Here is a 15316-nt window from a genome sequence, read left to right on the forward strand (position 1 = left end):
GCTAACAGAAATGCTACCATTCTAGCCTCATTTCTTCATTTTCAAAAACAACAATTAGATACTTGTTTGCTTGATCAATTTTCATTTTTTATGCTGACATTGACATAATAGTTTGATCACATTAAATTGACAATTAAATTACGGCTTGATATGATTTGGCCAATTTAATTATGGATCAATACAATCCAAACATTAAAATGAATTTAGCTCTCATTTATTGACGATTGATCGTCTAATTTCAATTAGACTAGTTAAATCGATCAATTTATTATAATTTTAAAACAATGATTTAGGATGTTAGTGTGGACCATTGTATACGGAGGATTTATCTTGAGGCTTAGTGTCCTTTTAGCCTTTTTCCATTTCCTCTTGGCTAGTGTTTGTCTCATTCTATCATGGAATGAGACTCCTTGTTCCCTCACCAATGCTCCCTCACAATGGCTAGTGTGGACCATTGTATAGTCATGGTTGAGGGCACATTTTTCACCCCATGCCCTAAAATTTCTCAAGCAACCCATTTTTGGAAACTATCCATGAAATACAAAAGCAAATCCTACTCTCTTAATTCTTTTTTTTTTTTTTTGGGTGATTGGAGGGAACCCTATTTGATTTCGCCAAACAAATGAACCTCCTAAAATGTAATAATTAGACCTATATCTATTACGTTAGATAAATCAAAATTTTATTATATTGTGTATTACGATTCAAGCCCAAACTAATTAGTTTAAAATTTGTTCACATGAAGGTGGGACTCATGCAATTCGAATCCTAGTCTTTCACACGAGGGAGAGAGAGAGCTTATACTTTCTTGATTCATTGATCTTCAATATTAGTCCGATAAACTCTTAGACATAGTCCATTATAGAATGAGTATTCTTTAACTTCACTCATTTTATGGCATCGCCAGCCATGTTCTTGGGATAAAATTAGTATTGCAGCTCCCTCTTCAAGACCTCCGATGTCTCAATTTTGCAAGTGACACTTTTCATCTCCACAGACCCCCTAAGCCACCAACTTGCAACAAGGCCATAAGGGTAAAATAACAGTTTTCACCTTGCAAGAAAGTGTTCATAACCAATTAACCTTTTTTTATAAAAAATTTAATAATGGAAAATAAAGTACGGAACAACAATTTAACAAAGTTATGTTAACATTTCTAAATCTTGAATATGTGTTTTAATAAAGTAAAGAGATATTAATGACATTATTATTAAAATTTGAGTTATCCATTCAATAAAAAATTTGTATTTTCCAACTTCATCATGCGATGCCATGCAAAGGAAGCCGCAAAGCGCCATAATTTCAAACGCTCAAACCTCATTTAAAATCCAAATCCATCTCTAAATTTCTCTTGTTTAATCCTTTTCCATTTGCAAACTCCACACCATTTTCAATCGGCAAAAGCAAACAATGAACGAAGATAGAAAGTTTTTGCATGCAGCCAAAACCAAACAGCAAACTTCCAACTACCCACATTCATTGACCGATCAAACCAGTAAAAGACACTGCCTAATACTTCTGCCGTATTTATTAGCCTGCATAAATATTTAACAACATCATGATAGGCCGCGCATCGAAAGCTATTATATTTAATAACCATTGTCTTATAAGACTCCCTTTGTCCAACTGGCGCTTTTGCCGTGAAAATCTTTGCGATTCTTCGAGTTTTCGAGCTCTTTTTACCAGGGGAGAGCCCCAGTTGTGCCTCTCGCAAGCTCGTTTTCTTTCTTGTAAGTGGGTTTTTCTTTTGTTTTCGACGGTGAATGATGGTTTGTTGAATCGGTTTATTGTTCGAAGAAATTACTGACTCGTCATTGAGGTCGATTTTGTTTAGGTTAGTTTTCGAATTTTAGGTGAATCATGGTCATTTGTGAAGTAACCTGTGATGTGTTAGTGAAACTGATCTTTGAAAGTGGGAATTTTGATTTCTTGGAATCCAAGCAGATTTCAAGTTTTCTATCAGCTAAATTTTGCTTTTTCTTTTCTTTTTGTTTTGTAAAGGAACAGTATTTTAGCTAAAAGATGGTTTTATTGTCCTGTGTCACATCAAGAATTTTGGTCTGTGACAGTGTAGTTGTAAAGCCCCTTTCTTGTTAATTAGTCACTTGTCACCCATGATTCCACTTTTTTTTGGTGGTTGAACTGCACAAATTTGGTCCGGGAGGCTACTCTAAGCAATCGTGCATTAGAATTCTATTATCAAAAATTAGAATTGAAGTGTTGTTTTGGGACTTACAAGTGAGAAACTCCATAAAATTTCAGAAAGGGATTTGACGAGATTAAATGAAAACTGCTATTCTTTTGGATTTACCTAAGAGTAACGGTATCATGAGTATTGAGCATTAATTGTTAAATTTTAAGGGCTGAATTGATTCTTGAAGATTATTTGATTAATCGTTTATTCCTTTGGCTCCATTAATTATGAATGGGACTGTTATGCCAAGTAACAATTTGAAAAGTTATTCTGCTGTAAATAAGAAAATTAAATTTGTTAAGGTGATATGAACCATGTTTGCTTATAATTCTGCTCCAACTTTCTGCAGCATTACGATCTTTGACATTCATGGAGGTTTTCAAAGCAGCTTGTAGACAGGGTTCTGTGGCTAGTGATAGTGTTGCAATTAGAGCTGATCAGAACAATTACAGTTACACACAACTCGTCTCATCTGCATTAAAAATATCAAGACTGTTGTGCAGTAACGACCCTAATACTGTAAGTTGGCAGTCACTTATTCTATTCAAGTGACTTTAAAGATAAAATTGAGTATACTTATTCATAAGCTGTTGGCCTGCTTATTGAATATAAAGCGCTACAGGAAGTTGCATTTATTCACTCATTAACACTTGAAGTGCATTACTTCTTATGAAGTCGTGTCTGTAAATTAATTTGCTGTGTGTGTTTGTAAATTGGTGTAGATGATCACATCTGCATTCAAAGGCTGGCTTTCTGGTTTAATTCTTGCTATTATTTTCATTTTTGAAATTCTAATCAAACATACTCTTTTTTTTTTTTTGGTTCTGACTCACAATTTTATCAAAAATGAAAAGTCAGCTGAGCCAACTGGACGGCATGGAGCACGGATAGGAATTGTTGCTAAGCCTTGTGCCGAGTTTGTTGCAGCAGTACTTGGGACTTGGTTTAGTGGAAGTGTTGCAGTTCCACTTGCACTGAGCTACCCTGAGTCTGAACTCTTGCATGTGATGCATGATTCGGTATGACTAATGATGTTTTGCGTTACTGTCATTATATTTAATATTAAATTTATTTAATTCTTCTTAAGTTTAAAAGTTTTTCTTTGCATCATAAGACACCCATTATTGATTAAATTCAGCTATGGGCATCAAGATTCTGTTCGAATAAGTATGATGTTAGATCCTTTGGATTTATGATTCCCAATGCTATACTTCTGGAAGAGTTCTCATCCATGCCATGCTGCGTCATCTTCACTTTGTAATAACCTTTTCAAAATCCATGGGATTAAATTATATTTAATTCTCATTTTTGTTTGATTTTAGGATATATCCATGGTATTGAGTACAGAGGATTATCGTGAAATCATGCAAAATGTTGCGTCAAAAAGTGCTGCTCAATTTTCTCTAATTCCTAATGTTTCCTCAGAGACAACTATGCATGATCACTCCAAAGTTGAAGAAATAGATGCAGATAGAGGTTTGCTCAAGAATATTAAAAAGTAAAATAAGATAGATGATTTATCTGTCAGTAACTGTTAAAGTATCTTATGGCATAACATGAAGTTCTGGGCATTGTTTCCCAATGTTGCAGGTGAGGATCCAGCATTGATTGTTTACACAAGTGGTACAACTGGGAAACCGAAAGGAGTTGTTCATACACACAGAAGCATTAGTGCACAGGTGTTTCCTTAAGTACCATATACCCTGTGAATTTTACCATCCAATATTGTAGTTTGTTTTTATTATCAGTGTCTGTCATGAAGTTCTAAGAGTAAGAAATCTAAAAATTAGTCATTTTTCTTTGTTGTCAGAAATGTAACATACCCATATCATAGGAACACTTATTCTACATCGAATTTATAAGTTCATGTGCTATTTTATAGACTTAGTATTATCTGATGTTGTCTGTCTGTTACTGTTAGACTTTGAATACTATAGTTTGATTAATTCCTGTAAGTTTAAGTTTTGCCGTCCAAGCTTACTTTAACATGGTACTAGAGCCTATTTGACAAAGAGATATTTTATCTAAATTCTGTGTTTGGATCCACATGATAAAGCCAACTGTACATTTTAAACCAAACACATGAGAGGATATGTGTATAGTAGTTTTTTGTTTTCGAGTTAGAGTTTAACTGATACTTATAGGTAATTTCTTATAAATTTAGACTTTTTTGAATTAATATTTTGCCAACAATTTGAATGAAGTTCTCGTTTTTAATTTATGTAATGTTTCTTTCTCCTGACTTCAGTTTCCTAATGTTCGAATTCAGGTCCAAATGTTAGCTGAGGCTTGGGGGTATACATCAGCTGATCAATTTCTGCATTGTCTACCACTGCATCATATCCACCAAAACATAATTATTTATATTACAATTATAAGTTTTCTTCATATAATTTTCAGTCAAATACCTGTTGCTAGTGCTGTCAGTTCCTTGTTGTGTGGCTTACAAACACACAGAATTTAAAATTTTGTGCAACATTAATCCTTAACAGATGATTTACATGTTCATGGACTTTTTAATGCTTTATTTGCCCCTCTATATGTGGGTGCCACGGTAACCATTCTAAACCTTCATTTTTTTTAGCGTTTTTCGTTTCTTCCTTGCAGTTGTTATATGCTAGGCAAGGTATTTTTTGAACAATTACAATATAGTTTGGTTATACTAATTTCAGTTTGTAAATTCATTTGGTCATGTTATTGAAGGTTGAGTTCATGCCAAAATTTAGTGTAAGGGGTATCTGGCAAAGGTGGCGTGAATCATATCCATTGAATGGGATCAAATCTGGTGATGCAACAACTGTTTTTACAGGAGTAAGTCTAGTCTTTACTAGAAGTTTGTGAACTTAAATGAGGGTCAATTTTTTGTCTTGACTGGACTGCCTTCATGCCTTACATAGACTTCAATATACTTTAAATTCTACACGGTTGCACCCTTTTTTGTTGACTCTAGACCTGCAAACTTTATACTTTCTCAAATCAACTCCGGCAATTCGTATTCACTATCATGTGGTGTTTGTCTGAATTGCTATTTAGATATCACTTGTCAATGAACAATAATCTCATAATGATTTTTTTCCCATAGGATCTGAATCTAATTTGCTCTATTTTTTTTTTCTGCGGTTGAAATGTGATTAATCCAATCCTCAGGATTATTACTAAATTTCAAATGTTGCATGCTTTTAAAAAGTACAATTCTTTCGTATTTTCTAGGTTCCAACAATGTATACCCGATTGATACAAGGTTATGAAGCTATGGATACAGAGCAACAAACTGCTTCTGCTTTTGCTGCAAGACAATTGCGCCTTATGGTTTGTAGCCTGGAAGACTCCTTACATTATGATTTTTTTCCATATTACATTAAGATTTTTCACGGTTATTCTCCTGCCAAAGTCAATCAATGTGTGTACCCATATTAGCTTATTCTCTCTTCCCCAGATGTGTGGCTCCTCTGCACTTCCTGTTTCTATCATGCAGCAATGGGAGACCATCACAAGGCACCGCCTGTTGGAACGTTATGGTATGACTGAGGTAAGTAAACTCCAGCTTAAGTTTCTTTTAGGCTATTCTTTTGCTTCATGGTAAAGTGCACGAAGTTGTTTCTTATTTTGAAAGAGATGCATAGTTATGATGATGGTTTCATTTTTTTAGTTTCTCATGGCCATATCAAATCCTTTAAGTGGTGAACGGAAACCAGGCACTGTTGGCAAACCATTTCCTGGTGTGGAGGTTAGCACTCTAATTGTCTATCAAATTGCTTCATTATTTGTATTTGAAAAGCAAATTTAAGAAGATCCATAACTTATGAACAAAGTCTATGCATATGCTTTGACCATAATTAACATCCTAATTTATGTCAAGGATTAATGGAACTGATCAGTCGGGGAATGTTATCAGCATCTCAACAAAGAATATAAACGTTCTTCAGCTATTCTTTTCTCAAAAGGATTTTCTATTTTAAAGTTTCATTTTTAATTAAGACTGTTTTTATGATATTATTGTATCTGTTATAGGTCAAGATTGCTGAAGATGAGAGTGGAAGTGATACAGGGGGAGTGGGAGAGCTTTGTGTTAAAAGCCCTTCATTATTTAAGGAATACTGGAAACTTCCAGAGGTATTTATCCTTGCATATTTTTCTTTCCCTTTTGTGCGGTTGCTCAGCTCTCTATTATGCAAACATAAGACGAGACAATTTTTGCCTTTTCTTTTTCTTCTTTATTTTCCCTTCTTTTTTCAATGTTATCTCTTGCTCATAGGAGCCGCAAAACTGTTGTTTCTTTTTTTCTAGTTTATTCTCACTTAGTTCTCATCATTACATTGACCTGGGAAGCTCTCTGGCGTGTATTGAAACTGCTACCATTGCAAAATTTTAGTAGATTAAACTTTTTAAATGCTTTGGCACGCCCAATTGAGTACCAAAAATCCATCTTCTTAATCATATATATTTGAGAATGTGAATTTAGGGGCCACACATTGTTTTAGACAAGCATTCACTTTAATGAAAATTTTTTTAAGGGCTTTGCCAATACAAATATGTAGACAATGCAGTTTAAGATGTTTATGCAATTTCTTTTCTTGTTTCTTCCCTACCACGTAGGTAACTGAGAACTCATTTACTGATGATGGTTTCTTTAAGACCGGGGACACTGGAAGGGTCGATGAAGATGGATACTTCATCATTTTGGGACGTAAGGAGATTTACTTTCATTGTAGCATCCTTACTAATATGATTTTTGTATCCCCTAGCTGTTTGCATGTGGCATCTTACTGAATATTTAACTAAACAAGCAATTTTTTTGTGACTTTCAAACATGCATTATGTAATATGCTCATGTTTTGGCAGCTGCTGGTTGTGAAACAGAGATGCTTGCTCCTAAATGATTCACTATGGAATACAGCAGCCTATTTTATCATTTGGTTGTGCTCATTTGATTTAGGTTACTAGGTATAAGCTGCATATGTAAAAATATTGATCTGTAAATGTAAATTTGAGCCGGTAGCAACTGCTTGTATTGAATCAGATTTGCATGGTTGACATAACCTGGAAAAACACTTAAGAATATGATATATTATAGGTTTTAGTTGATGAATGCTCTTCTATCAGCTACAATCTAATGGCATTTAATTAGTTGCCAAAAAAATCATTTTTATCCCCTTCCTTTTAGCCGTTATTTACCTTTAACTGCCTTTTTCCGTTAATATTTGTGATTTCTTACTTTTCAGGTACAAGCGCAGATATTATGAAGGTTGGTGGATACAAATTATCTGCACTCGAAATCGAATCAGTTATTCTACAGGTAATTACCTTTCCTTTCATTCTACTGCATTGTCATAAAAAATTCCAAATGTTAGTTCATTTTCTTCTTTTTTCCTAGAAAAGTAGAACAAAATAGGAGAAACTAAACAAGAATTACTTGAACAAAATGTTGACTGAAAGAATAAAACATTCTTTTGTTCAGCATCCAGTTGTTGCGGAATGTTGTGTATTGGGCTTACCAGATAAAGATTATGGAGATGCTGTATCTGTGATTATTGTGCCTAATGAAGAAGCAAAGAAAAAACAAAAGGAATTGTCAAAACCTGTTATAAGCCTGGAAGAACTTTGCACGTGGGCTAAAGACAAACTTGCACCATACAAGGTATTGCAGCATAACCATTTTCCACATCTTAATTTTATTTTAACAAGATAATTTGGATGAGATTAAATTTATTTGTTAGTGTCTCTCATTTCTTGATTAGAAGCTTTGTTTGCATATCAATAAGAGAGATGCAATGGTTATTCTTTTCTCTTTTGATTCGAAGTTTGAGACAAACAGAATTCTGCAAATGGATGCGTGTCATTTCAAGTCTAAATGCATTTGGCATTGTATTTAAGCTTGAGAAGGGCTTTGTTAGAACCATATGGACTCATCATAAGCCACTGTCTCAGCTAGCTTTTCCATATAATTCCTTCTATCCATTTGTATATTTTGATATCAATTTATCAACGTTTATTGAGTTACCATATTTTTTGCCTTGGTATTTGATTAATACAAGTCAGTATGACTACCCATGTAAACTGTTCCATTTATGATTAACTTTGATTTCTGATCTATTAATTTCTTTCCAGCTACCAACCCAATTGTTCTTGTGGGACTCACTGCCTCGAAATGCTATGGGAAAGGTAAATTACTCGTGTCTCTGTTTTCCTTTTCGGCTAGAAAAAATAATTTCATTTCCTTTCAGTATAGTGAGAGATTTATGGGAGTGTAAAGATTACTTCATTAGGAAGCATTTGTGGCCACTTTCAGGTGAACAAGAAAGAGTTGAAAAATCAACTGGCTGCGGAGCAATAACCCATTTGGTTCTGAATCAAAAGTGGGGAATTCAGCGTACTATTTTTCAAATATATAAACACCACGTTTTCATTGTCTTCCTTCATGATGACTGTAAGGGGCCCTGGTTTCGAGGATATTTTATTATCAAAATTAAAATATTACTATAAAGATATATACTATCTTAAGAATTAGTAGATATAAATTATTACTATATTTGATAAAAATTGATAATTATAAATAATGATTATATTTGGTTAAATGTAATAAAAGAATATTAGTATATTATTTTAATTAAATGTCTTTGGGTTTAGTTATTCTAAAATATTTTTTATGTTATTTATTGTATTAATTGAAAATAGGATTATTTTTACCTTAAAAATTTAATAAATAAGGATATAGTTATAATAAAATCAAGATTATTTTAGAAATTTATTAACACCTAAGGTAAATATAGTAATCAGATTACCTCTTAAATTATTTGTTATATCATCATATTTATCAACTAAACAAAAAAATGTAAATAATAAAAGATAGATCACCAGATTAATCTTTTTACTACTTGAATCAAACATCCTCTTAAGTGTAAGTAATAAACTGTTGTTAAACTAGTAATACTTGCCATTTCCTTTAGCAATTTAAGCCTAGTAGCAGCTTCATTGTGTTTTACATGTATTTGTAATGTAAGGAAGAATAATTACTCATTGTGATGGCTTCAAATTAGGTCCATTAATGATTTAGTTAGCTATCAATCATTTTGTTTAAAACAGCCAACCGGTCTAAGCTTCCAATTATTTGTCAAAAACTATAGACAGTTTATTTAAAATATTTTTTTTACCCATTACAATATTCCATTTTACTGAGGGCGACACTATTTAGAGGGTGAGATTGGGACTTCCCCAAAATTGTGGGATAAAGCTTTCTTATCAAAACCCATTAATTTTTTTATCTGATGTGAGAATTTTCTTAGAGTGAGTTTAAATTTAAGGTTTCTCATAGGTTAAGTTGAGGGTATGTAGCAAAATTCTAGAATGAAAATAGAAAAGTTAGAAAAAAAAAGGGGGTCAATCTGGTATGACAAGACATCAACATGAGTGGGCTAACATTAGACCAACATCAATAATTAAGAAAGCAATTGAAGCTTATATTAATGAAAGGAGTCAGAATAAAAGTGGACCCATTTTTCACATCTAATGTGTTATATGTAGAAATAGGTTCATTTATTTCAATGGAATCCTGAAAAGGAAGTTGGTTCCAATAAGTAAAAGACATTAGAGTTTGAGTAACATGCATGTATTGAAACCTAGCAAATCTTCTCACACAGATTAAATGATTTGCCCCTTTATTCACTTCACCAAAAAGCTTGCATTATTGATCTTTGAATATTTGAATCCCTCTCAATAATTGTAGAACTATTCATAGAAAGAATCATGAATGAATAACGTTGTTAGTATCTAAATTGATATTAATTATAAATATCAGTAAGATTACTCACAATAAATATGGATTATGTAGAAGATTTCAATTTTTTTTTCTTTTTAAGTTTTTGGGCATGTTTGTCTTTGTTTTAGTTCTCTAGTTTTTAGGTTGAAGGACTTATTCCCACCTAAGTTTAGATATGTTCTTAAAGTTATATTCACAAGATTTGAAAAACTTAATATCTCACTTATAAGTCAACTGTCATTAAAATTTTTTATTAAAGGTAGAGATAAAATCGTTATTTTATTAATAATATTAAAAATATATAAAATTTATTATGTTTTTTCTCCAAAGTTTTACAAATTAACTTCACCTCTATTTAAAGTTCTTTAACTTTTAAAAATAATATTTTTCCCCCTGAAACCTAGAATTTATTTTCCAAGTACTCCAATCACCGAGGAGACGCTTCAACATATGAATCTCCGACCACCCTTCATCTCTCCAATGCTTCTAGGAGATGCAACAAAAACGTGTCTTCATTGATTCCAAAAGAATCGACAAAAATGAGTCTTTATTGACTCCATCGATTTCAGACAAATCAATGAAGATGAGCGTCTTCATCAATTTCAGGAGAATCGATGAAGACACATCCTTGTAAGTCTTCTTGCACCAAAGAGTGAAGATCTAGTGGTCGAAGATGGTGGGTTGATGCGTCGTCATCGGTGGCTGGGGATGGTGATTGGAGAGTGTCTGGAAAATAAACTCTAAGTTTGGGGAGGGGGGGGGGGGAATGTTAATTTTGAAAGTTAGAAAACTTTAGATAAAGATGAAGTTGTTAGTTTTTAAAACTTTAGGGGGAAAACATAATGAATTTTATAATTTTTTAATATTATTAGTGAAATAACAATTTTACTCCTACCTCTAACAGAAAATTTTAATGATAATTAATTCATGGGTGAGATTTTGAGTTTTTTAAACCTTATGGATATGACTTTGAGAACGCATCAAAACTTGAGTAACAATAAGTCCCTTTGGCCTTAGTTTTTACTTTTTACCAGGTTATTCTGCATCTGTATAACCCTGAAACCCAAAATTGTATCTCTGCTACATTTTATCAGGATATTTCCAATACTTTGTTTAGGTTCCTGCCCTCTGCGAAGAAATCAAAAAGCAAATCTTGTGAAAAGTTGCTTTTCTCGGAAAGGTCACTCTCTCACTAGTTTCCAAATTTTGCATGCACGCTTGTACAGAATGTGGAACATATCTCACAAGAACAAGTTTGGGGATTTCTGGATTATCATAGAAGAAAGAAACCACTCAATTTCATTGAATAAAGACAGTGCAAATACAAAAATTTATATAAAAGAAGAATGGAAAATGGTTTTAAAAGACAATTGTAGAGCAATACCCCTCCTATAAATGATACAAAAGGTTCAAAAACTATAATTTAAATTACTTTCACCAGTTACATAGATATACATTCACTATAACAAATCATACCAGGTTAAACACAAATCAAGCTGATTATAGTTCTCTGGACTTGGGTAAATCTTCTCCCTTCAAGCCATTGCTTTCGTCGCCAATTCTTGCCCCTAGACCAGATGGCTCTTCTTCTTCCCTTATGCCATTCCCTTCAACGTTAGCACTTGCTATACGCTCAACGCAAGGTCCATAAGCCCAACTGCACACTAGAAAGTATATCATATTGATGAGACTCAGAATTGCGAGAAGCCAGTAGTAGTTGTCGTAGTGACCCTTGTTAATGTTACTTGAAACCCAACTTTCTTTGTTGCCTTTTGAGGTAACATTGTCGACAGTGCTTACTATAAGACTTGCTAATAAGTTTGCCACAGCCATTCCTAGACCAAACAGAGCAGAAGCTACACTTGACATACTCTTTGGGAACTCAGAATAGTAAAATTCAGTCTGCCCAATTGCATTAAAAGCTTCAGCTAAGCCATTCAATAGATGTTGTGGGATAAGCCACATTGCAGACATGTCCACGACTGCTTTAGGATTGTTTAAATATCCTTCCTGAATCGCTTTTCTTCGTCTAGCATTTTCCACAATTCCTGAAACCACCATACCCAAGCAAGAGAGTAGTAGTCCAATTCCCATCCTGAGTTTAACACCAAGTCGTACTGGTTTACCTTTGATCTTTGATGCCAAGGGAAGAATTGCACGATCATAGAGGACCACCCATATTGCTAGAGTAATGACTGTGAACATTCCAAAAGAACCTGCTGGAATTTGGAAGCTTGAAGTGATATGTCGGTCCATGGAACTCGCTTGGAGCACTGGGAATGAGTTTTGGCTAATGTTTATTGACATCATGATCCCTGTAGACCACAATGGTATGACCTTTAAGAGTGCTTTGAGTTCTTCTACCTGCTCTATTGTACAAAGACGCCATGGATTTGACGCTGTTCCATCCTGAGCTATGTCTTGTTCAGGATTTCTAATGATGCAAGCTTTATTTAAAAACCTGATGGAAAAAAACAACAAAATTCAACAAACTTTCATACACCAAAAGAACAAAATTCATAAATATGAAATGGTGTTACCTTAATTTTTTTGTTGGCACAAGAAGGTCAGAACCTTTCTTGCGATGGTAACACCTAGTAGAGTCTGAAGGTGGCAATGGAAGTTTTCTGTTCTTATAAGCAACAACAGCCACTTGTGCGAAGCCAGTGAACAAGCTTGTGCTTGCTTTCATTTTGACATAGATAGGAGAAGCAAGGAAAAACAAAAAAGCTGACAAGAACATAAGGATTGCAGGAACTCCGAACCCCACTCTCCATCCATAATGATCTTGAATATAAACAATACCCGTCAAAGCAATCACCACAGAGATGGCAGCTGAAGCATAGTACCAACCAAAAAAGCTCTCTATGACCCTCTCATTTTTGGGATTATCTCTTCTGTCCAATTGATCAGCTCCAAATGCTATGGAACAAGGTCGAATGCCCCCCGCTCCAATGGACATGAGAATGAAAGAGGAGATTAACAGAGTCATTTGAGAAGCTGTTGGGGCTTGACAAATTTGACCTGATAACATATCGCATGGAGGAGGCTTTACTTCTGGAATCATTGCTGTTAACCATAAGAGTGTCATCCCCTGTTGCATTATTAATATGAGATGAGAGGCACTTTAATTCATTAACAAAACCACCAGTATAATAATATATTTGCAATATTTGTGATTGCTATGAACATGTGACAATAATAAACACAACTTGGATATAATTTTCCACCTGTCTGAGGCTTTCCCATCTCAACATTAAAATTCATGTTCAGAAAAATTATACACAGTTGATTTGCATAGCACCAATCAACCACATAACTTGGATATAATTTTCCTTCTGGGATCAAACTTAAAGATAATTGGACACAAAAATTGACTGAATCAGCCGCATTTGTTTACATTTTCCCCCTTTCAAGCAAAACCAAATTGACCAAAATTTGAGTATTCACAGAACACTAGACATCATCTCAGGGTCTTACTATTATAATTAACAGTATCTCTATCTCTTCAAAATTATCAAGTCATTGTCAACAACTTGAATTAGATACCCGGCCATTATTAATAACCTGCAAAAGTGGTTCTTTCAAGTTTGAATTCTTTAACTTGAATTGGACCATCGCCCACAACATTCAGAGCTAAAGTTAATATCTTTGCGGCTTTCCACAACTTTCACACAGAAGAACGTAGAAAGAAAGCTACAAGATTAGATTTTTTACTAATTATTCACGTGGGTCTGGTAAAAAGTCAAACACAGTTAGGAATCTGCATCTGTTGCAATATATACACACATAATGACGTGCTACAGATTCAAAGGTTGCTTCTGAAACCATGAAAACAATAAATAAAATCCCATTGAAAATGACCCATTATATTACCAAAAGTCGGTGCTTAACTTAAGATAAGCTAAAATACATACCATTTCCCAAATGGAGAGACTCCAGCAAACTACATTTGACTTAATGGGAAGTGAAATAGAGTAGAAGAGGACTAATTGAAGGGAGAATTTTTTACCAGGAGACTGATGATGGAGCCTAAACCGATGGTGAGGAAGCGGCCAAGATAAGAATCAGAGAGAAAAGCGCCCAAAATAGGCATGAAATTTGTGGCGGCGGTCCAGAAAAAGAGAATATTGGTCCCTTTGGCAACGCTGAGATGATAATCTCCGATGAAGTAGAGGATCATGTTCGGCACCAGCCCGTAACTTGCCACCTTCTCAAATGCCTCGTTTGCTGGTTCAGAAAATGGCCATCAACCGAACTCAAATTCAAGATTTTGACCATAAGTTAAGATCATGAAATCAAAGAAAACTAGATAGACCACAAAAAAAAACTTAACAAATCCAGTAAAAAGTAAAGAATAATCATATCTTTAAGCTTCACATTTGCTTTTTCAGAAAATGTTCATCTACCAAACGTAAATTCAAGATTTTGCCCACTAAAAAAGTTAACTAACCCAGTAAAAAGAAAAGAATTTTCATGAATGTAAAGCTTCATTTGCTTCGGTAAGTAAGAAGAATTATCTCAAACAGATTCAACAGCTGGAAGATAAAGTAACAACATGATGCGAAAAGTACAGAACACACATGCTTGTTTATTTCTTTTTTATTTTATTAATAAGGTGTGGTAGTGCAAGTTAAAAAAATGAACAAACATGGAGATGAACGGCACACACAAACTTCAAGGATCAAGACTTCAAGTATCCAAGAAAATCACACAAACCCATGTAACAAAAGGATCATTTTGAATTTTTGATGCATTTTATACATATTTACCGATAATGAATGGCATAGTAATGAGGCCACCCTTTCTTCTTCTCCTTAAAGAAGCTGAAGAAGAAGCATCATAGAGATGTTCACTCATCGTTCTTTCATCTGAAATTGGCTCCTCCATGATTGAATCAGCCCAGAGCTTCGAGTGGCTTCCTTATTTGAAGAGAGAGAGAAAGAGAGGGAAAATCTAAGAGAAGTTGAGAGTAGGTTTGAGAGTTTTATAGTAACAGCACGGCTTTCAGACAAAGATCTCCTTGCGTGTAATAACCGCTATATGAATAAGACTCCACTTTCCTTGTTTCAGTCCAGTTCCAAAAAAATAAATTACCGTATGAAATTTAAATACTTCTTATTATAATATATTTATAAATAAATTAATTATTGAAGTGAAACATCCCATGATCTTTGCAGCTTTTCTTCTTGTTTACATCACATTTTACACTACCCTGATTTCATTCCTTTGCTTTTCGGTAAAAAGTTTTAATTTTTTCATACAACCTGAATTAAATATTTAAGAAAATTTCAACCATAGGATGGTAAAATTTTATATAATTAAAATGTGAAAAATCATTTTAAAATTTGGAAAAGAAAGGTAGT

General features: G+C 33.8%; 2 protein-coding genes across 3 annotated transcripts; one reads left to right on the forward strand and one right to left on the reverse strand.

Moving 5' to 3' along the window:
• The first annotated feature begins 1319 nt into the window (after nt 1–1319).
• Nucleotides 1320–8706, forward strand: LOC123209928 (probable CoA ligase CCL8). Of its 2 annotated transcripts, none has more exons than XM_044628024.1 (17): nt 1320–1730; nt 2544–2713; nt 3049–3213; nt 3517–3670; nt 3785–3873; nt 4464–4533; nt 4696–4748; nt 4898–5005; nt 5405–5503; nt 5631–5723; nt 5844–5921; nt 6206–6307; nt 6791–6881; nt 7417–7490; nt 7653–7832; nt 8303–8356; nt 8484–8706. In XM_044628024.1, exons 1-17 carry the CDS (start codon nt 1559–1561, stop codon nt 8526–8528), a joined length of 1797 nt encoding a protein of 598 aa, XP_044483959.1. In that variant the 5' UTR covers nt 1320–1558; the 3' UTR covers nt 8529–8706. The 2 variants fall into 2 exon arrangements, with proteins under 2 accessions (XP_044483959.1, XP_044483960.1); XM_044628025.1 differs by having other exon boundaries at nt 1697–1834.
• A 2520-nt stretch (nt 8707–11226) lies between these two features.
• On the reverse strand, nt 11227–14980 carry LOC123211865 (protein NRT1/ PTR FAMILY 1.2-like). The gene is made up of 4 exons (XM_044630805.1): nt 14723–14980; nt 13963–14180; nt 12491–13044; nt 11227–12411 (listed from the first exon to the last, which is right to left on the reverse strand). The coding sequence occupies exons 1-4, from the start codon at nt 14838–14840 to the stop codon at nt 11451–11453; spliced, it is 1851 nt and encodes a 616-aa protein (XP_044486740.1). The 5' UTR covers nt 14841–14980; the 3' UTR covers nt 11227–11450.
• Nucleotides 14981–15316: the final 336 nt, after the last annotated feature.

The sequence above is a fragment of the Mangifera indica genome, chromosome 3 (assembly GCF_011075055.1).
Source record: "Mangifera indica cultivar Alphonso chromosome 3, CATAS_Mindica_2.1, whole genome shotgun sequence".
Taxonomy (NCBI): Eukaryota; Viridiplantae; Streptophyta; class Magnoliopsida; order Sapindales; family Anacardiaceae; genus Mangifera; species Mangifera indica.